Source organism: Chroicocephalus ridibundus, chromosome 21, assembly GCF_963924245.1.
Source record: "Chroicocephalus ridibundus chromosome 21, bChrRid1.1, whole genome shotgun sequence".
Classification (NCBI taxonomy): Eukaryota; Metazoa; Chordata; class Aves; order Charadriiformes; family Laridae; genus Chroicocephalus; species Chroicocephalus ridibundus.
In genome coordinates, this window is record NC_086304.1 from 4,137,939 (window position 1) to 4,157,770 (window position 19,832).

At 59.7% G+C, this 19,832-nt stretch overlaps 4 protein-coding genes across 18 annotated transcripts; 1 reads left to right on the forward strand and 3 right to left on the reverse strand.

The window, feature by feature from the left end:
- Positions 1 to 18: 18 nt before the first annotated feature.
- On the reverse strand, positions 19 to 3,884 carry LOC134526043 (uncharacterized). Of its 2 annotated transcripts, none has more exons than XM_063357488.1 (4): positions 3,810 to 3,884; positions 1,265 to 1,588; positions 665 to 937; positions 19 to 310 (listed from the first exon to the last, which is right to left on the reverse strand). In XM_063357488.1, the coding sequence occupies exons 2-4, from the start codon at positions 1,491 to 1,493 to the stop codon at positions 69 to 71; spliced, it is 744 nt and encodes a 247-aa protein (XP_063213558.1). In that variant the 5' UTR covers positions 1,494 to 1,588; positions 3,810 to 3,884; the 3' UTR covers positions 19 to 68. The 2 variants fall into 2 exon arrangements, with proteins under 2 accessions (XP_063213558.1, XP_063213557.1); XM_063357487.1 differs by lacking the exon at positions 3,810 to 3,884 and adding an exon at positions 1,741 to 1,857.
- On the forward strand, positions 3,330 to 5,444 carry LOC134526046 (M1-specific T cell receptor beta chain-like). 2 transcript variants are annotated; one of them, XM_063357497.1, is made up of 5 exons: positions 3,330 to 3,431; positions 3,578 to 3,916; positions 4,000 to 4,290; positions 4,705 to 4,806; positions 5,314 to 5,444. In XM_063357497.1, the coding sequence occupies exons 1-5, from the start codon at positions 3,389 to 3,391 to the stop codon at positions 5,337 to 5,339; spliced, it is 801 nt and encodes a 266-aa protein (XP_063213567.1). In that variant the 5' UTR covers positions 3,330 to 3,388; the 3' UTR covers positions 5,340 to 5,444. The 2 variants fall into 2 exon arrangements, with proteins under 2 accessions (XP_063213567.1, XP_063213566.1); XM_063357496.1 differs by lacking the exons at positions 4,705 to 4,806; positions 5,314 to 5,444 and having other exon boundaries at positions 4,000 to 4,690.
- On the reverse strand, positions 4,112 to 16,046 carry LOC134526044 (gamma-secretase subunit APH-1A-like). Of its 8 annotated transcripts, none has more exons than XM_063357492.1 (7): positions 15,915 to 16,046; positions 14,743 to 14,913; positions 14,440 to 14,513; positions 14,092 to 14,214; positions 13,847 to 13,974; positions 5,260 to 5,365; positions 4,112 to 4,250 (listed from the first exon to the last, which is right to left on the reverse strand). In XM_063357492.1, exons 1-6 carry the CDS (start codon positions 16,025 to 16,027, stop codon positions 5,291 to 5,293), a joined length of 684 nt encoding a protein of 227 aa, XP_063213562.1. In that variant the 5' UTR covers positions 16,028 to 16,046; the 3' UTR covers positions 4,112 to 4,250; positions 5,260 to 5,290. The 8 variants fall into 8 exon arrangements, 7 of the variants coding, with proteins under 7 accessions (XP_063213562.1, XP_063213563.1, XP_063213561.1 ...); XM_063357493.1 differs by having other exon boundaries at positions 4,168 to 4,299; XR_010073885.1 differs by lacking the exons at positions 4,112 to 4,250; positions 5,260 to 5,365 and adding exons at positions 6,674 to 7,045; positions 7,153 to 7,500.
- Positions 16,047 to 16,107: 61 nt separating this feature from the next.
- On the reverse strand, positions 16,108 to 18,997 carry LOC134526042 (uncharacterized). 6 transcript variants are annotated; one of them, XR_010073884.1, is made up of 5 exons: positions 18,412 to 18,931; positions 17,812 to 18,084; positions 17,495 to 17,599; positions 17,249 to 17,295; positions 17,039 to 17,105 (listed from the first exon to the last, which is right to left on the reverse strand). XR_010073884.1 is itself a non-coding variant. In XM_063357482.1 (4 exons), exons 1-4 carry the CDS (start codon positions 18,929 to 18,931, stop codon positions 17,028 to 17,030), a joined length of 918 nt encoding a protein of 305 aa, XP_063213552.1. In that variant the 3' UTR covers positions 16,108 to 17,027. The 6 variants fall into 6 exon arrangements, 5 of the variants coding, with proteins under 5 accessions (XP_063213552.1, XP_063213554.1, XP_063213553.1 ...); XM_063357482.1 differs by lacking the exon at positions 17,495 to 17,599 and having other exon boundaries at positions 16,108 to 17,105; XM_063357484.1 differs by lacking the exon at positions 17,039 to 17,105 and having other exon boundaries at positions 17,158 to 17,295.
- Positions 18,998 to 19,832: the final 835 nt, after the last annotated feature.

The window sequence follows — 19,832 nt, forward strand, 5'->3', positions numbered from 1 at the left end:
GGTCACCTGGGGGGGACACAGAGCAGGGACATGTGTCCCCAGCATGGGGATGGGGGGGACAGAAGGGATCAGAGGGGATCGGGGGGACAGAGGGGATCAACGGGGATGAAGGAAGGAGGGGGACTGGGGATGGAGGGGTCAGAGGGAGATGGACAGGACAGTGGGGGACAGCGGGGGACATGGTGGCACAGTCCCCTGCCCATACCATGCTCCGTGGGACGGCAGAGGCGGCAGATGCTGAGGCAGACGCTGAGCAGCAGCAGCGCCACGGCCCCGGCCAGGGCCCAGGAGCTGGGGGTCACGCAGCTGCCTGGGGGAGTGGGGCTGGATTGTCCCACTGTCCCCCCACAGACCCCCAGCATCCCTCTCCAGACCCCCACCATCCTCCACCGTCCCCCCACAGACACCCACAGACCACCAACACCCTCCAAAATCCCCCCCAAGCCCCCAACATCTCCCCCAGGCACCCCCCAGACCTCTAACATCCTCCACAATCCCTCAGAGACCCCCCCAGACCCCCAGCATCCTCCACCATCCCCCCACCGACCCCCCCAACATCCCCCCACCATCCCCCTGCCCTGGGACCAAGCCATCCGTCCCCAGTGCCTCAGTTTCCCCTCGGGTGACCCAGCTGGGGGTCCCCGGGGGTCCCCCCTGAACTCACCCTCAGCCTTGCGCAGCTCCACGCTCCTGCGGACGACGGGGCCTGAGGCATTGAAGCGCACCTCGCAGAGCCCCCCGCCCCCCTGGGTCGTGCCCACCGGGCTGATGAGGAGCTCCATGCGCCCCCCCAGCCCCAGCACCCGCCCGGCCTCCCCCGGCCAGGAGACGAGCACGGGGCCGCGGGTGGCACCCACGGCACAGACCAGGCTGGGGGGGGCCCGGGGGTCCCCATGGGGAGCCAGCACCCGCACCCAGCTCTGCTCCCTCCAGCTGTCTGCAACAAGAAGAGGGGCTGCAGCGGGGTCTGGGGGGGGGATGGACCTGGGATGGAGAGGGATAGAGGGATGGAGGGGATGGAGGGGATGGAGAGGGACAGAGGGGACGGGGGGGATGGAGGGGATGGAGAGGGGTGGAGGGGACAGAAGAGACAGAGGGGACGGAGGGGACAGAGATGGACTGAGGGGTGACGGATGTGGACGGAGGGGAACAGAGAGGTGGTGGAAGCAGGTGGAGGATGCTGGAGGGGGTCAGGACAGGACCATGAGGGATAACAGGAGATGGGGACCAGGGGGTGACCATGGGGGGACCAGGGGCACCCTACCTCCCACCAGCAGCGCGGTGCCGTTGCCGAATTCCAGTCTGCGGACTCCGCGGTAGGCACACAGGTAGAGGCCGGTGTTGTCGGGGCGGGCGCAGGGGATGTGCAGGGTGACTTTGTGCCCCCCAAACTTGCAGGAGAACCCCTGGCTCGTCTCGCTCTTGCAAGCCACAACCAGGCGGGGCCCGTCCTTGCCGTGCCGGTACCAGGACACCTTGGCTTTGCTCTCCATGTTCTCGTCGGCCTCACAGATGATCTCCACCGGCTTCTCAGGCTCCACGACCAGGACAGGCTGGGGCTGGTGCAGCCTCAGCAGCGCTGCCGGGGCTGTGGGGGCCAACGGGGGCTCATTCCCCTCCAGCCCCACCATAACACCCCCCCCCCCCCCCCGCCCCGAACCAGCAGCCAGTTGCTCCAAAACACCCAGAAACCTCCCCAAAGCAGGGCCTGGCTGCTCTTCCCCAGCCCCTGAGACTCACCCAGGCAGAGCCACAGCAGCCCCGCGGCGGCCAGCGAGCCCCCGGCTGCCATGGGTGGCCGGCACCGCGATGGGGAGGCCGCCTCCTCCCTGGGGCCGAGTCCTTCTGCAGAGCTGCCACCGCTGCCAAAACCGCGGGGCCCCCGGGCAGTGACACCCCCCTCACCTCGCTGGCTTCGTCACCGGAGACGTGGCGGGGACATGCCACGTGCCGGAGCATCCCTGGCAGAGGGTGCTGGGGGTGGGATGCCACTGGGTCCCCCCTTTGCCCCCTCCCCTGTTTTGAAGCCTCTGAGCAAAACGTGGGGGCTCTTTTTGAGCATCGTGGGGGAATAAACCCACCCGGGCAATGCTCTGAGCCGAAGGGATGCTGAACCCCCCTCCGAAACCTCCAAGATGGAGAGAAAATCATCTGCAGAGGCAAAATCCAGGCAAAACGCAGGTCCTGAGCCCAGCGCTGCCTGGGACCAGGCTTGGGGGAGCAAAATTGGGGGGGTTAAGCATTTTGGGGATGCTGGGGGATAGAGATGGCCTTGGCCAGGAGTGGACAAGCGCTGGGTCCACCCTGCTGACCCCGTCTCCGTCCCAAACAGTGGGAAATCACAGCAATCCCATCGCTGCTGCCGGGTTTTGGGCAATTCCTGGAAGCATTTGATTAAAAGTGTCCCCCTGCCACTCCCAGACCCCTCAGAAATATCCCTCAAAGGGACTAAAAACTGCAAAGCTGTTTTTTTCCCACCCCCCAGCCCTGCCGCTGCCTTTCCTGCTGCGGTTCGGCACACGGGGCCCTCGGCCAAAGCGGCGCCGAAAAACATCACAAACCCCCACTGCTGGCGTGGGGGGCGGGGGGGGGCGAATGGTGAAGGTGTTTGGTGTCAATAAACTCCATCCAAGTGACAAAATACAGCGGCGAGGCTGACCGCAGCCGTCTCCAGCTCGAGCAAAGCCTCCGCCTGCTGCAGAAGGGCAGCAGAATATAGACTATATATTGAATTAATGTCATAGACTCCTGCTGCAGGCGGATGCCATGCTCCGGAGGTAATTCCCAGTGGCTCCCATGCGGGAGCTTGGGAAAATCCCACCCGAAGACCAAGAGCGAGCAAAGCGTTTGCCTGGAAGGGCAGAAAAACCGGGGAATGACAAAGTCCGGGGCTGCCAGGAGAGACGGGCAGGGGGAGGAAAACCCCCGCTGCAATGTGGGGCTTGAATTAAAATTGGATTTTGTGAGCGAGACCAGGGCGCATGGTCCCTCCCCAAACTTCTTCCACTGTTTCCTCCCCAAACTCCCCCTCTCCTGCCCCCCCCCAGACCCTCAAACCCCAAATAACCCCCCAGGCTGGAGGATTCGCTGGTCCCCGGGACCCTTCACCCCCCCCGGCATCACCCTGCACTAAACCCAGCCCAAAAGGGTCCCGTTGGTGGGGGATGGGTGGCAAAGCCACTGTTTCCACCCGATTTCCGTCACCTGAGGATGGAAAGTCCCACGGGGGGGGACACACACGTTTGGGACTGACCCCCCCGTCCCAGCTGGGGCAGGGCCACCTCTTGGGGTGCCTCCTCTGAGCATCCCCAACCCACCAGTCTGGGAGGGAGAGAAAATCTCCCCAGACAGAGAGAAAATCTCCCCGGCAAGCGGTTTTTCGGCCACCATGTCCTACGGGCTCCTGGGGACCCTCCTGCTCCTCCTGCCAGGTATGTGCCCGCTCCAAAAATACCCCAACTTGGACAGGATTTGCCGATGTGGATTTTTTTTTTTTTTGCTCCAAAACTTATTAAATTAATATATTGGAGAGCCTGAAGTGCAGAAAATCTGACTCAAGGCTTCCCCCCCCACGCAGGAGGTGCCTCGGCAGAGGGGGGACGGGTCCTGCAGAGCCCGGGGCAGCTCTGGGTGCCCCCCGGGGGGACGGCGGAGCTCAGCTGTCACGTCTCGGAAATCAGCATCGACGTCGACTGGTACAAGGAGAAGCCGGACGGCAGTTTGCACTGGATTTACCAGAGCTCTAATGACTCCCAAACAAAGGGAAAATACTCGGGGAAGAAGAAAGAACAGCGGGATTTTTCCCTCGCCATCAGCCCCGTGCAGAGGGAGGACTCCGGGGTTTATTACTGCAGTTCCTCCATTTCCTCCACCTTCCAGCCCTCCTTTGGGAACGGGACCAGGCTCGTCGTCACCAGTGAGTGCCCGGCAGGTCGCCCGGTGGCTGGGGACATCCCCGGGGAGGTTTGTGCCCCCCCAGCTCTCTTTTTCCCTCTTTAGATGCCACCGAGCCCAAGCTCTCCATCCTGGTGCCTGTCGATGTGGAAGAACCCAGGGAGGTCCCGGCCAGCATCCCCCTGCTCTGCCACCTCCGCGACCTCCCTCCGGGCTGGGACACCGTGCTCTGGCAGCCCAGCGGGGAGGTGACACCGGTGACGGCGGCGGCCGTGGACGAGGACGGTGTCCTCAGCGCCTGGAGCATCACCTGGGTCCCGGCCGAGCAGTGGGATGGGGCTGCGGCGTGCACGGCCCTGAAGAGGGACACGGGCAGGACCCGCAGCGTCAGCATCCGTAAGGGAGCTGGGGAGGGTAATCAGTCATGTTGTCCCCGCCTCAGATCCTGGCCTCCATCCACCCCCTGCATCCCAATTCTTCCAGCCTTTCCTTGTCTAGGGAATCCCAACATCCCAGTTCTCCCTCATTGAGACACATTCGGGAAATCCCTCGATCCTTCCATCCTCTCGCTGGGCTTCCCCCCGCACTGAAAGGCTTTAAACCTGCATGTCACCCCCCCAGCACCACACTGACCCCCCCATTTCAGGGGATACTCGGCCCTGACCCCCCATTTTGGGGATGCTTGGCCCTGGCCCCCCCCATTTTGGGGGACGCTCACCCCTGACCCCCCATTCCGGGGGACGCTCGTCTCTCCAGAGTACCAAACCCACATTCTCGCCCCTCTATTAACTCTCCTTCCCCCCCCGGCAGAAGGATGCCCTTCCTGGCCGCTGGCACTGGGGCTGTCCTGCGTCTGCCTCCTTTCCCTGCTCCAGCTGACCATCCTGCTCTGCCGACGGCGCCTGGACAGAGGTGACACCCCCCAGTCCCCCCTCACAGCCCCTTCGCCCCCACTCTCTTCCCGCCTCCCCCAGCCGCCCACAGCCCGCCCGGCTGCTAGAAACCGCTTCCTCTACCCCCGGTGCAAAAAAAATTCATTTGTTTACGGCGTGGTAACGCTGCTCTGGTCAAAACCCAACACCCCTCGGATTCAAAATTTCCTCCGCAGTTTTATGGGGTGGGGGGGGTGTGTGGAAAACTCTCCACCACACTGGTGAGAAAAATCACTTTTGGCCGGCCTTGGTGCCGCAAACAACGCTTCAAAAAGCATCGAAATTGGTCACAAGGCTGGGTTAAACACAAAATATGTCATTTTTGGAGACAGAGGGACCACCTTTTGCCACCCTCGGTCCCCAGCACCACCCGCCCGGTGTCACCCAGGGCAGCTAAAAAAACCCAAACCTCTTTTTTTTTAACGCTCCGCACCTCCTCCGGTGCGAAATGGGCTTGAACAACATCAGCTCTCTCTTCCTCTTGCAGACGGAGCCACGACCGTGCGGCGCTGAAATGTTGCTCTGCCAAACCCCTTCACCTGCAAAATGAGTTAAAAACCAAGCGAAAAGGGGAAATCATGAGAGCCGCGGGATGGGAGCAGGGTGGGCACGGCCCCCCGTTGGCCGCCGCTCCCAAACCTCCACCAGTAGCTTTGCGAATTGGCCCCAGGAGGAGTTTGCAAACTTGCAGCAGCTTCGCAAAAGCCAGGAGGGTTTTTTTTTCAGCCTAATCTTTTCTGATGGGATTTGAGCGCCAGCCCCGGGACAATTCCCTCCAGATATTTTCTAGCCTCTCGGGGGGAGAGTTTTTAAGCCGAATTTTTTTTTGTTTTGGTTTGTTTTTTGGTTTTTTATTCATTTGTAATCTCGAAAGCGAATTTCACGGCTGCTCGTAGCCGGTGTCACGCACAAACTGCCTGGAAAGCTCATTTTTGGTGGTTTACCAGCGAACAGGAGCAGCCACCGCCCTGTCACCGCCACCTAGTGCCACCGCGCTGCGGTCCCCGCGTCCCCTTCGGGTGGCCGGAGCATCTCCAGGAGCTCCACCATCCCATTTTTCCCCCTTCCAGGGCAGCAGCGTGGGGGAAAGAACCTGTGCTTTTCTTCCCGTTGGGTTTCTCGGAAGGCCGTAAGCACAGGGGGGAGGGAGGGGATGCTCGATAGCAATGGGAGATGGCGTAAAAATAATAAAATTCCTAATTCCTGGGTAAGCAACTGAGGTCTTGGATTTATATCGGGTTACGCCTTGCGGTATCCTGCACAGCAGCCCTCAGAAATTGCTGTTAAACAGCGGGAAAAAGTTATTTTAACATCATAAAATGTTAACACAGCATCACCTCCCGCGGCTCCCCACGGCTGGGGACAGAAAGGGCCCCCGGTCTCCGCTGAAAACTGGGGGTGGGACAACATGGGGTTATAAATCCCTCCTGCATCACCCACACTGAGCGCGCCGGGAGCTGCGAGCGGGGACGATGCCCCGAGGACGGGCGAGCTGCTGCCCCGCGGCAACCAACTGCGAAACCAGGAACCGTATTGTACTGTATCTTGGTTTATTTTTCTTTTCTTTTCTTTTCTTTTCTTTTCTTTTCTTTTCTTTTCTTTTCTTTTCTTTTCTTTTCTTTTCTTTTCTTTTCTTTTCTTTTCTTTTCTTTTCTTTTCTTTTCTTTTCTTTTCTTTTCTTTTCTTTTCTTTTCTTTTCTTTTCTTTTCTCTTTTGTTTCTTTTCTTTCTTTTCTTTTCTTTTCTTTTCTTTTCTTTTCTTTTCTTTTCTTTTCTTTTCTTTTCTTTTCTTTTCTTTTCTTTTCTTTTCATTTATTTAAATTTATTTTACTTTTTGAAGAGTTTCTGTTTAAAAGTGCCTTTTCTTCTTTATTTCAAAGCATCCCATGATTATTCCCCAGCCCTGGCAGAGCCGCACGCCCCAGCTGGCAGCAGCCAGGACGAAGCAGCCGCCTGTTTAGCACAGGGCAGGGGAGGGCAGGGGAGGGCAGGAAATCTTTATTTCAGCATCTCCAGCAGAAAACCCCGTCGGGCAGCGGGAAGAGCCTGTTGGGTGGGGAGAAGAGCCCCGCCGTTCCTGCAGGGCGTCCCACGGGACGGGTGGCTCGTCCCACCCACCTCCCGGCATCTGGGGGACGGTGGGAGCCCCACGGCGGCCGGTGCCACCCAGGAATCCGGGGAATGGAGTTTTTAGGTTTCCTTCATCCATCTCCTCGTCTCCTGCAGGGAAAACACCAAACAATGTCCCCTCCGGCGACTTCCGCAGGAATCCTGCTAACATCATCTGCTCGGGCGTGAGTTATTGTTAAGGGAAGGGTCTTATTTACCGCCCGCGTTTCTTTAATTTCCCTTCAGGTTTCGCTTCCGCCGATTAAAGCTGGGAAATGACGCGATGCATCCGAGAGCTGGGGACGGCGCTGAGCTCACTCGCACCCTCGTCCTCAAGCGCAAAACCCCCGGCCGCGGTGAGAGACCCCGACTCGCAGCCTGGCGGGGCTTCAAGATGCTCAGAGCATCCCCAGGACACAGCGCGAGGAGCAAGGGCCGCTTTTGCCATCCCCCTTTCTGGAAAAGCCATTATTTTTTGGCTCTCATGCTGCATTTTCCCTCGGCATCGCGCTCCCAGGCTGCTCCCTCGCTGTGGGACCTTTTACGGTTTGATTGCAGCACGTAACCTTTAATAATTTAAAAAAAAAAAAAAGAAGACGTAAAAGTAGAGATTGTGCAAAATAGGAATTAGGTTTTGGGAAAGGAGCATGGGATCAGAGACGGGAAAGATGTTGGTTTGGCTGCTTTTCTTGGCTGCTTGCTTTTGTGTTGCAAGGCATAAAAAGTGAGTAAGAACAAACGTAAAAGGAAAAAGCAAAACAAAACAATAGAGCTTTTTCTTTTTCCGGCCAGAAATGCAACTCAAAACCTGTGCCCGCGTTTCCCCAGTGGTCGCCAGCACCCAAGGGCCATCCCGCAGGGATGCAGGATGCTGCCGGGGATGCTCAGGCTGGACACCGCAGTGTTCGGCAGAGATTGGAGCACGGGGTTTCTTCGCCCCCTCGTATCACCTTGGAGTGCGTTTTACCCAGCTCCCTCAGCGGCATCTCCCCGCTGCAGGTATTAGGTATTATTTTTCCCAAGTTTTGTCAAGTTTTACATCTTCGCATCCCACCACAAGGAGCTGTTCTCAGCCCCAAGCCAGCAAATCCCTTTGAATTCAAACTCCAGGCTTGCAAGCCACGAAGTCTGTCGTCCAGCCCCATCCGCTCATCTCATAAAAAGCCACCACCATCCTCATAAACCTTCCTTGCCCGTTCCCTCCCCATCACTTCAAAACCAGAATATTTTAACTCTTTCACAGCTCGACATCTCCCCACGCGCCTCCCGGCCGAGCTCCAGCCCCGGTGGGATTCATCCCCCCGAGCTCAGCTTTCTGCTTGGGTTGGGATTTTGAGTTTTGCTGTTATTTTTGTGGGTCGAGAGGAGGGTTTGGAGAGATTCGCTTCCTGCCTGCTGGGTCGCTCGGCATTCCTCTGTGCTTAACCCTTTGCCAAGCATCTCCCCATGGGTGGGAAAAGCCCCTTCGGCAAAGCACGTCCAGCCCCCGGAGGCTGCAAACCCTTTGGGGATGTGCTTGAAAAAGTCTTCAGTTGGGTCCCCTCTTAGTCGGAAAAAATAAATAAATCTGCCTTTGGAAATCCTGGCCTTAAAATCGATGGGAATCTTCAGCTTAAAATCGACAGCAATCCTCACCTTAAAATCTATAGGAATCCTTGCCTTAAAATCTACAGGAATCCTTGGCTTGAAATTTATAGCAATGCTTGGCTTAAAATTGGTAGGAATCCTCATCTTAAAACGGACGGCAATCCTTGCCTTAAATTCAATAGGAATCCTTGCCTTAAAATCAATAGGAATGCTTGGCTTGAAATCAATAGGAATCCTTGCCTTAAAATCAATAGGAATCCTCGGCTTAGAACTGACAGCAATCCTTGGCTTAAAATTGATGGGAATCCTTGGTTTAAAATCGTTAGCAATGCTTGGCTTAAAATTGATGGGAATCCTCGGCTTAAAATCGATGGGAATCCTTGTGTTAAAATCAGCAGGAATCCTCGGCTTACAACCGACGGCACAGGGGTGAGGAGCGCATTCCCTGCCGCTGCTCTCCTTGGCCGGTTGCCCCGCGGGTGCCCGCACCCGTCCCACCCCCAGCTGGGGGTGGGAAACCACCGGCTGCAGCCCGTGCCCCCCCTTCCCCCCCCAGGTCTCGTCTCAGCGCAGCTGTTTGCCATTAAACTCCCTCGCCCCGCTGAAAAACTCGCTTCCGTTTTCTCATCTGCAAAGGAGAGGAAACTCCCGAGCCCGCATCCCGCGGGGGCAGGCACCCAGCGAGGGGGGGGTCGGGGGTCCGTGCTGGGGGAGCATCGTCCTCTGGGCCATTTTGCTGGAGAAAATGGAAACACAGGGCTGGGAAAAGACTTTTCGGACCGGCAGGAAGCGCCTTGGGGGGTGGTGGGTGAAGACAAGGCAAGAGCGGGGTCTGCGCCTCCTCCCAAGGTGGTCCCATGTTCAACCACCCTCCTGGGAAAGGGTTCTCCGAATCTTCCTCGTTACGAATTTCTTCTTGTCCTATCTCAAAATAAAGCTCCTCTCCTACTCGTGAAGACTTTCCTTGCTCATTCTCAGTTTGCCAACACCCACCTCCTGCACCACACCCCAGAGCCCCCAGAACACACCGTCACCCATCGCCCTCAAGAGACCAGTTGGGAGAGGAAACGGTCTTGGGTGAAGTGATTTTTATCGCTGCGTAAGCAATAAAGTCACCGCGATCTCAGCACTCCCCGGCAGGAAACCCGCGGTGTCGAGCAGCCCCCACCACACGTTGCCCAGGAACTGATTTTATACCTGATTTACCTCCCGCTCCTTCTATTTCCCCATCGCTTCACACCCCAGTTAACACCAGTTTCCACCAGCGTCGCATCATCTCCTAAGGGAAAGCCTTCTGCGCCAGTATTGGCTCTTCCCCACAAAGCAGAAGAGCCTTTTTTTTTTTCCCTACCCATTTCTCTTCCATTTTTAGAGGAGAGAGGGAAACAAGCAGCGCCATCAGCAGGTCCCAAGGCAGCACGCCCTGCGGATGCAGGAACAGAAACTGACCGCAAACGCGGGGGCTCCTACAGCATCCCAACCCGGCTGTTTCTACCGAACCGCCAGGATATAAAACAAGCCTGTGACCATTTGCATTTCTTCTTACTGACGGAGAAACTGAGGCCTGGGAAGGTGAAATGAAGCCAAGAAAAAAATCCCCCAAGACTTTAAGGGAAGTCAGGAACTGAATCTGGCTCCCAGTCGTCGGCTCTGCCTTTGCCTCCCAATTGCCGCCTTCTCTAGACTAGAAGGATTTGCTATTAATAACTTCCGTTATGCTCTGCTATAACATAATCAAAACCATCCTCCCGGTATTTGCAAGTGCATCCAGCGGCACCAACCCTCCCTGGGGAGTAACTTCCCAAGATTTGCAACTCAGCCATCAGAAAAGTCCTCGTGAAGGGAAAAAATCTTCCACCGCCGGAGCGGCATGACGGGCACCGCGCATCTCCTGTCCCGCACGGGGCAACCTTGAGCCCAGCCCGCCGCCGCACCCCTTGGCAAATTGCAGAAAAGCTCGTTTTTTCCCCACGGAGCGCAGAGGCTGCTCAGTCCAACCCTTGCAAGAGTCATTTCCTGCCTCCGCTGGGACGTCTCAAGAAATTCCCGAGCAGCAGTGCCTGGCCGCATCGGCGGACGACACCGAAACATAGGATGACAAACTTTTTAATTGCAGCACTCCTGGTTCTTCATTTTTTACTGGGTAAATATGTTCCTCTGTTTTTTGTGGGTTTGTTTGGTTTTTTTTTTCCCCCCCCGGCTTGCAATTTAATTTTACCGCGCTGCTGAGGGCTGGGCTGGAGTTATTCCTGCGCTGTGGCGATGCTGTGCGGCACCTGGGGTGGGGGCTCAGGGGCTGAGGGGTCTCGGGGTGTTCGCGCGGCGACGGGGGGTCAGTCGCAAAAAAAACCCCACAGGAAAACACAATGCAATTAGTAAAAGTTACGGTAAAGCGCGTGCTTGGAGAATATAGCCTGTGCTCGCAGAACATCGCGTGTGCTGGGAGAAGGGAGTCTGATAATTAATGTTTTCCATATTGCATTCAAAATAATTCGCAGTATACAGCCGGGAGCTATTAAGAGAGACAGATACAGGCACAGGGGAAAAAAAACCAACCAAACCCCAGGATTTCCTGAAGTATTAGGTGGGCACTTAGGAGATGTGGGGAGATCGAAGCCAGGGGCAATTGAGGGAGGAAGATGATGGCACTGGCAGTGCCTGGGAGGGACGAGTGGCGAGGACCCAGCGCTGATCGGGGACGAACACACATGTCATGAGGTAACGCTTCTGCGAACATGAGACCGCGGGCAGCCCCAGGCGAGGGGCTGATGACCAGGACCTGGCAGCTGCCTGTGGCTCTGCCGGCCCAAAACAGCCTTCTTCCCCCTCCTCCTCCTCCTCCTCCTCCTCCACCGCGCAGGAGGAACAACGCCAAGCACGAAACATCACGCGAGGGGTTAAAACTGGCCGCGGAGTAGGGGGGGATTTCCAGCTGGAAGGTCTTTGTGGCAAATCCAACTCCTCTATTATTCTTAGCCTGGCTCCAGTGTAAATACAAGAGCCAACTTGGAATAACTTTCTCAGAAAGCTTCGTGCCTGGGATAACGTGCCCGGAGAACTGGACTTGACGCTGCTGGAGCCAAAAGGGACAGAGTATTTTTGAAGGGCGAGCGTGGGAAGCTGTGGGGGTGGAGAGACTACACCACGCAGCTCCCCATTTTGGTGCAGATTCCCCCGAAAGCTCGGGATGGGGACGGGGTGGGCTTCCCAGAGCCGGAGCGATGGATGCGCTGCGTCATCCCCCACAGAGCCCGGACTCCGACCCCGGGGCTTTGATGCCTGCACAGAAATCTTTAGGCCAGGTCACTGTTTCCAGTTTACTTCCTAATTCTGAGAGTTTTGGGATCTGGGCTTCTCGCTCAGCCAGTGCCGAGGAATTCAGGGACATGTTAGGAAAAGGTGGAAAGTTTTAGAGAGGGGTACCCGGAGCTACGGCTGGCCCCAGGCATGACCAACAGCATCATTCAAGTTATTAATGGTATAACTTACAATATTATAATTATATTATCTTATTATATGACCATATATGACTATATATGAGTATTAAATTATTAACATTATAATATTATCTTAGATTATTCGATGAGTATCTGATTATACTGTTCTATGAGTACGCAAGTACTATAATATTAATATTCCCAATTAGTCTGCTTTGTAAGACCCCGAAAAAAAGAAAACACATTGAACCTTGCATTTGGAAAAGGGAAATGAGAGACTCGATAAGACTTTGACAAGGTCATACCATTCAGAAATCTATTTATAGTGATTCAGCCCTAATGAAATGCAAGTTTCCTTTCCGAGCCTTCAGCAATTTCACAGCAAAAGGCGCATGAGAAATAAAGCAGCCGGGTCGGTGGCTGAGGAGCGGCTCAAAACACACGGAACAGAGGTTTGAGATCCACCTCTAAATAAATTTGGGGTAGGGGGCGCAGGAACGTGAGGGGGGCTGCAACCCCATTGCTGCATCTCCCTCTCCCAGCACATCTGCACCCAAAATAAAGGGAAAAAACCCACGTGGGACGAGCTCGGGTCCAGCCTGCAACGCGATAGCTTTTTGTTGTGAAGTCTCTGATTTAATCACGGGCCGGATTGCGAATCCATTACTCCCACCAGGGAACAGATTTTGCACAAAGCGCCAATAAATCATTGAAACTATTCATGTGAAACCGTATCCCGCGGGCTCGACGCGAGCCTCTGCTTACGGTGCCGGACGATGAACCGCTCCTTCTTTGTGTCTTTTTAGGGAATGCTGAGACAGAAGATGAGGAGATAACAGAGTTTTTATATGACTACGCATCTCGTTTCGGTGAGAAATTCTTGCTTTTTTTGGATTTGTTTGATGCAAGTTGGACTAAGCGGGGTTGGAAAGGATGCTGGGGGGCCTCCGCTGGGCAGGGAGGTGGGGCTTTGCCCATGTAAACAAATGCGAGGGCACCGAGAAGCCACTGAATCGAGTCCTCTGCAATTACGAATAAACCCCGAGGGACACTGAGCCCCCGGACCCCCCCGGACCCCCTTTAGTGTCAACGGAGAGAAACGGGTGCCCAGTATCTCCACTGACTTTAAGCGGAGCCTCTGGAGACCCTCTCAGATGAAAAACATTTATGTCTGAACCACATCAGGAACCTCCGATACAAACCTGAGCAACCCGTAGGAAATACACTCCCTAACGCCAAATGGGTCTGACCACTATAAATCAAGGGCTGCTCAGACAAGGGCGGTGTAAAACATAAAACAACATTAAAAGCAGAGTTAAAAGACATTTTTCTGGAGCCGTTCTGCCCCCAGTGGTTCTCGTCACCATCTGAAATCACGCCTTGCTGAGCTGAAAAGGTTACTGAGATGGACTAGGAGCAGAGGTAACCCCGGGAGCTGCTCCCGAGCAGAGAGATTTGCTTTGATTTCTGCAGCATCAGCAGAGTCCTGCCCTGCCCGGCGCGCTGCCGTCGCTGCTCACAAGCAAACTCAGCCCAGGCACCCTCTAAAATCCAGTTTCCAACCTACAGAATTGATGCTCAGTGTTATCTGGTGTTGCTAGACAGGCTCCGGGAAGTTTAAACCCCTGCCGGGCGATTTCCCACCAGGAGATTAGCGGATAATCCTCCGTCCCACCCCCGGCCCTTCCTCAACTCTCCTTCCCCCCAGCGCACCCCAACAGGCTGCCCGGGGGGCTGTGATCGCCCCACAGCTCAGGGGCGGGGGTCCAGGGGGTCTGAAGCAGCAGGGGGTGTCCCCGCGTCCCCCTCCCCGTGCCCAGAGGGGCAGCTGGTGACAGCTCGACTTCGGGGACAGCTTCTGGCGCGGGCGGCCCTGGCTCAAACTCACCAGCCCCGAGGTGAGGAGGTGACTGGCCACCACCAGCCCCAGGCACCAGTAGCGGCGCTTTTCGCAGGCGTCGAAGAAGATCACCCCCCAGAAGGTGTGGAGCAAGACGAGCGCCATGGTGAGGAACGCTGGAGGGGAGAGAGAGCGACACAGAACCCCCTCAGACCTCGCCACCACCTTCCTCCTCCTCGCCACAGTGAAGGGCCACGCACAAGCCCACGGCCCGTGCCGGCCCCCGACCTCACCGGAGGTGATGAAGTAGTACGGCGAGTCCCCGTGGATCCCGACGATGCCCGGCCCGATGGAGTCCGCCAGGATGTTAATGACAGAAAAGACGCCGCTGATGATGCCGAAGGACAGGCCCGAGACTGCGGAGGCAGAGCAGAGCCAGCCCTGAGCGACCGTGGCCGTGCCACCTCCAGCGCCAGCCCCAGGCTCGGCGCGTGGGTCCAGGGAAAGGCAGGAGAGCGGGAGAGAGAACCGGGAAGGCTGTGGTAGCCCGGTGGGCTAACTGATGCCACCGCCAGGCTGCGATAGCCGAGCATCCCGCTGCCGGACAGCCCCGGGAGAGCCCTGCCCGGGCCCGTGCTCACCGTAAGCCATCTGCCGGAGGGAGATGGGGGACCGGCCGTCCTCGCTGATGGTCGCCAGGCCTTCATCCGCTTTCCTGCGCGGGCGGGAGAGGCAGCGTGAGCGGCTGGCGTGGGACGGGCGCCCCATCACGCCGGGGAGGGGAAGGGGTGGTTATAAACAAGCCCGGGGGTGAGGAGCAATGGCTCCCTTCGAGGGAAGGTGCTTTGCGGGGTTCTCCGGACAAAAAGCAAAGGTTGGGCCCCGAGCACAGCTCCCAGAACACGTCACCGGCGCCACGGAGCCGCCCTGGCACGGGCTCTTACTTCAGCAGCTTGAAGTAGGCGAATCTGAACACCTCCTGCAGCAGGACGGAGACGGCCGCCCCGAAGACGAGGAGGCCGTACTGCAGCTTGGCGTCCTCCCGGTCGCTGAGATGGACTGACACGAACCAGATCAGAGAGGCCAGGAGCAGCGACACCAGCCAGAAAAAGGCCCTGGGGGAGAGAGGGACACCCAGCTCAGGCCGTGGGGCTCGCAACCAGCCGGCAAACACGGGCCAAGACGCTTGCTCGGGTTGCCCGGGCTGCAGGTCAGGCGTTCCTGGTCATTGCCACATGAGGAGGGCACGGCAGGACAGCACATGACTGAAAAGAAGAACAGATTGAGAAGGCAAAATCCTCTTTTTTTTTTCTTCTTGGAGCCACGGTGGCCGACTCGGAGGGAAGAGGGGAAGGCTGAGCCCTCGGGAAGCTGAGCGTGGTGGGACGCAGCCACTCGGAGCCAACATCTCGCTCTTTCCAAAGCGGTGAATCCCCCAGGTCGGCACCCGCGGCAGGAGCTGGGACGCCGGGGACCGACCGGGCACCCCCCAGGCACAGCCCACCCCCAGACACCCCCCACAACTGTCCCCCCCGGGGCACTGTCGGCCGCCCCAGACCTCCTCGACTTGCCCCAAGATCCCCCCTTCGTCCCCCCCGCATACCCCTGTGGCCTGACCAGGGTTCGCTGCCCCCCACAAAGACCCTCTCTGAGCTGACAACCCTCCCCCAGCCCCCTCAGCTACCCCCAAATTACACCCCCCCACACGTCTCCAGCTGCCCCCTTGACCACCTCCACCCTGGCTGCCCCATCACTCCCCTCAACTGCCCCCTCAGACCCCCCCGGTGCTGCCTGCCCTGCCCCAGACCCCCCGACTGCCCCAGAACTGCCCCCTCGGACCCCCTCTATGCTCTCTGCCCCCCATCTGCTCAGAACTGGCCCCCCTCGATGCTCCCTGATCCCCCCAACCGCCCCTTCGGACCCCCCCGACGCCCTCTGCCCCCCCCAGCTGCCCCCCTCTCCCTCCCCAGCGCCCCCTGACACCGAGAGGCCCCACAACGGCCCCCCCTCGATGCTCCCTGATCCCCAGAACTGCCCCCTCAGCCCCCCGCAGCGCTTCCTGACCCCCCCCAACGGCCCCCTCGACGCTCCCTATCCCCCCCCCCCCCGGGCTCACCCCGCCACCAGCACGATGACCCGCAGCGGCTCCGCCGCCACCGTGAGCAGGACGAGGGCGAGCGCCGGCCCAAAGGCGATGCCGGCGCAGCCGAAGAAGACGGCGGCCCCCATGGCGGCGGGGCGGGGCCGGGGCGGGGCCGGGGCGGGGCCGGGGCGGGGCAGGGGCGGGGCCGGGGCGGGGCCGGGGCGGGGCCGCGGGCACAGCGCCCCCTGCAGGGCGGGAGGCCGCGGGGCGGCGGGTGCGGGGTAGGACCAGTGGCGGGGCAGATGCTCCGGGGGAGCCCCTCTGTCCCCACAGCCCCCCGGCCCGGCACCGGGGGGTCTCCGCGGAGCCTTCTCTTCTCCAGGCTGAGCCCCCCCAGCTCTCTCAGCCTGTCCCCACAGCAGAGGGGCTCCAGCCCTCCCAGCAGCTCCGGGGCCTCCTCCGGCCCCGCTCCCACAGCTCCGTGTCCTTCTGCTGTTGGTGCCCCGGAGCTGGAGGCAGCACTGCAGGGGGGTCTCCCGGCGCGGAGCAGAGGGGCAGAATCCCCCCCTCGCCCCCCTGCCCACGCTGCTGGGGATGCAGCCCAGGCTGGGGGGGGTTCTGGGCTGCCAGCGCACGTTGCCGGCCCATGGCCAGCGTTTCCCCCCCCAGCACCCCAAGCCCTTCTCTCAGGGCTGCTCTCCATCTCTCCATCCCTCCATCCCCAGCCTGGGCTGGCACCGGGGGCTGCCCCCACCCCGGGGCAGGACCCTGCACTTGTCCTGGTTGAACCCCATGAGGGTCACACGGAGCCACTTCTCCAGCCTGCCCGGGTCCCTCTGGATGGCATCCCGTCCCTTGTGAGTGTCACCGCACCACACAGCTTGGTGTCACCTGTGCCCTCCATCCCACTGTCCATGTCACTGATGAAGACACTGGTCCCAGTACAGACCCCTGAGGGACAGTCCCTGGGCTGGGGACACGCCGGGCACACGGTGCCATGACCCTGGAATGCTGCCGAAGTCCAAAGCTCTTTATTTCATCCTCTTGGGCAAAGTGGGTGCAGCAGCCTCAGCACCCGTCGGGGGGTTCGCGGGGTGATGCCCAGGGGCTGGGAACACAGAGGGACAAGCTCCAGGGTTGGGGCTGTCACCGCATGCGGCTGTGGGTCATGGCGTGGGCTGTGCCAGGGGTGGCGAAGGTGAGCTGGGCGTACGTCAGCTGTCCCTGTGGGTGACAATGGCGTCAGAGCCACCCTCGCACCCCCAATCTCCCGTCTGCCACTGTCCCCTGCTGCTGCCTCCCTGCCGCTGCCTCCCTGCCAGCCCCACAGCCCAGCCAGGGGGCACCCGGGGACCCCACGGCCTCACCTCATTCTCCTGTGACACAGGTGGCATCGGGGTCTCAGGCTGGTCACCTGGGGGGGACACAGAGCAGGGACATGTGTCCCCAGCATGGGGATGGCGGGGACAGAAGGGATCAGAGGGGATCGGGGGGACAGAGGGGATCAAAGGGGATGAAGGAAGGAGGGGGACTGGGGATGGAGGGGTCAGAGGGAGATGGACAGGACAGTAGGGGACAGCGGGGGACATGGTGGCACAGTCCCCTGCCCATACCATGCTACGTGGGACGGCAGAGGCGGCAGATGCTGAGGCAGACGCTGAGCAGCAGCAGCGCCACGGCCCCGGCCAGGGCCCGGAAGCTGGGGGTCACGCAGCTGCCTGGGGGAGTGGGGCTGGATTGTCCCACTGTCCCCCCACAGACCCCCAGCATCCCTCTCCAGACCCCCACCATCCTCCACCATCCCCCCACCGACCCCCCCAGCATCCCCCCAGCATCCCCCTGCCCTGGGACCAAGCCATCCGTCCCCAGTGCCTCAGTTTCCCCTCGGGTGACCCAGCTGGGGGTCCCCGGGGGTCCCCCCTGAACTCACCCTCAGCCTTGCGCAGCTCCACGCTCCTGCGGACGACGGGGCCTGAGGCATTGAAGCGCACCTCGCAGAGCCCCCCGCCCCCCTGGGTCGTGCCCACCGGGCTGATGAGGAGCTCCACGCGCCCCCCCAGCCCCAGCACCCGCCCGGCCTCCCCCGGCCAGGAGACGAGCACGGGGCCGGTGGTGGCACCCACGGCACAGACCAGGCTGGGGGGGGCCCGGGGGTCCCCAGGGGGACCCAGCACCCGCACCCAGCTCTGCTCCCTCCAGCTGTCTGCAACAAGAAGAGGGGCTGCAGCGGGGTCTGGGGGGGGGATGGACCTGGGATGGAGAGGGATAGAGGGATGGAGGGGATGGAGGGGATGGAGAGGGACAGAGGGGACAGGGGGGATGGAGGGGATGGAGAGGGGTGGAGGGGACAGAAGAGACAGAGGGGACGGAGGGGACAGAGATGGACTGAGGGGTGACAGATGTGGACGGAGGGGAACAGAGAGGTGGTGGAAGCAGGTGGAGGATGCTGGAGGGGGTCAGGACAGGACCATGAGGGATAACAGGAGATGGGGACCAGGGGGTGACCATGGGGGGACCAGGGGCACCCTACCTCCCACCAGCAGCGCGGTGCCGCTGCCGAATTCCAGTCTGCGGACTCCGCGGTAGGCACACAGGTAGAGGCCGGTGTTGTTGGGACGGGCGCAGGGGATGTGCAGGGTGACTTTGTGCCCCCCAAACTTGCAGGAGAACTCCTGGCTCGTCTCGTTATCGCAAGCCACAACCAGGCGGGGCCCGTCCTTGCCGTGCCGGTACCAGGACACCTTGGCTTTGCTCTCCATGCTCTCGTCGGCCTCACAGATGATCTCCACCGGCTTCTCAGGCTCCACGACCAGGACAGGCTGGGGCTGGTGCAGCCTCAGCAGCGCTGCCGGGGCTGTGGGGGCCAACGGGGGCTCATTCCCCTCCAGCCCCACCATAACACCCCCCCCCCCCCGCACCAGCAGCCAGTTGCTCCAAAACACCCAGAAACCTCCCCAAAGCAGGGCCTGGCTGCTCTTCCCCAGCCCCTGAGACTCACCCAGGCAGAGCCACAGCAGCCCCGCGGCGGCCAGCGAGCCCCCGGCTGCCATGGGTGGCCGGCACCGCGATGGGGAGGCCGCCTCCTCCCTGGGGCCGAGTCCTTCTGCAGAGCTGCCACCGCTGCCAAAACCGCGGGGCCCCCGGGCAGTGACACCCCCCTCACCTCGCTGGCTTCGTCACCGGAGACGTGGCGGGGACATGCCACGTGCCGGAGCATCCCTGGCAGAGGGTGCTGGGGGTGGGATGCCACTGGGTCCCCCCTTTGCCCCCTCCCCTGTTTTGAAGCCTCTGAGCAAAACGTGGGGGCTCTTTTTGAGCATCGTGGGGGAATAAACCCGCCCGGGCAATGCTCTGAGCCGAAGGGATGCTGAACCCCCCTCCGAAACCTCCAAGATGGAGAGAAAGTCATCTGCAGAGGCAAAATCCAGGCAAAACGCAGGTCCTGAGCCCAGCGCTGCCTGGGACCAGGCTTGGGGGAGCAAAATTGGGGGGGGTTAAGCATTTTGGGGATGCTGGGGGATAGAGATGGCCTTGGCCAGGAGTGGACAAGCGCTGGGTCCACCCTGCGGACCCCGTCTCCGTCCCAAACAGCGGGAAATCACAGCAATCCCATCGCTGCTGCCGGGTTTTGGGCAATTCCTGGAAGCATTTGATTAAAAGTGTCCCCCTGCCACTCCCAGACCCCTCAAAAATATCCCTCAAAGGGACTAAAAACTGCAAAGCTGTTTTTTTCCCACCCCCCAGCCCTGCCGCTGCCTTTCCTGCTGCGGTTCGGCACACGGGGCCCTCGGCCAAAGCGGCGCCGAAAAACATCACAAACCCCCACTGCTGGCGTGGGGGGCGGGGGGGGGGCGAATGGTGAAGGTGTTTGGTGTCAATAAACTCCATCCAAGTGACAAAATACAGCGGCGAGGCTGACCGCAGCCGTCTCCAGCTCGAGCAAAGCCTCCG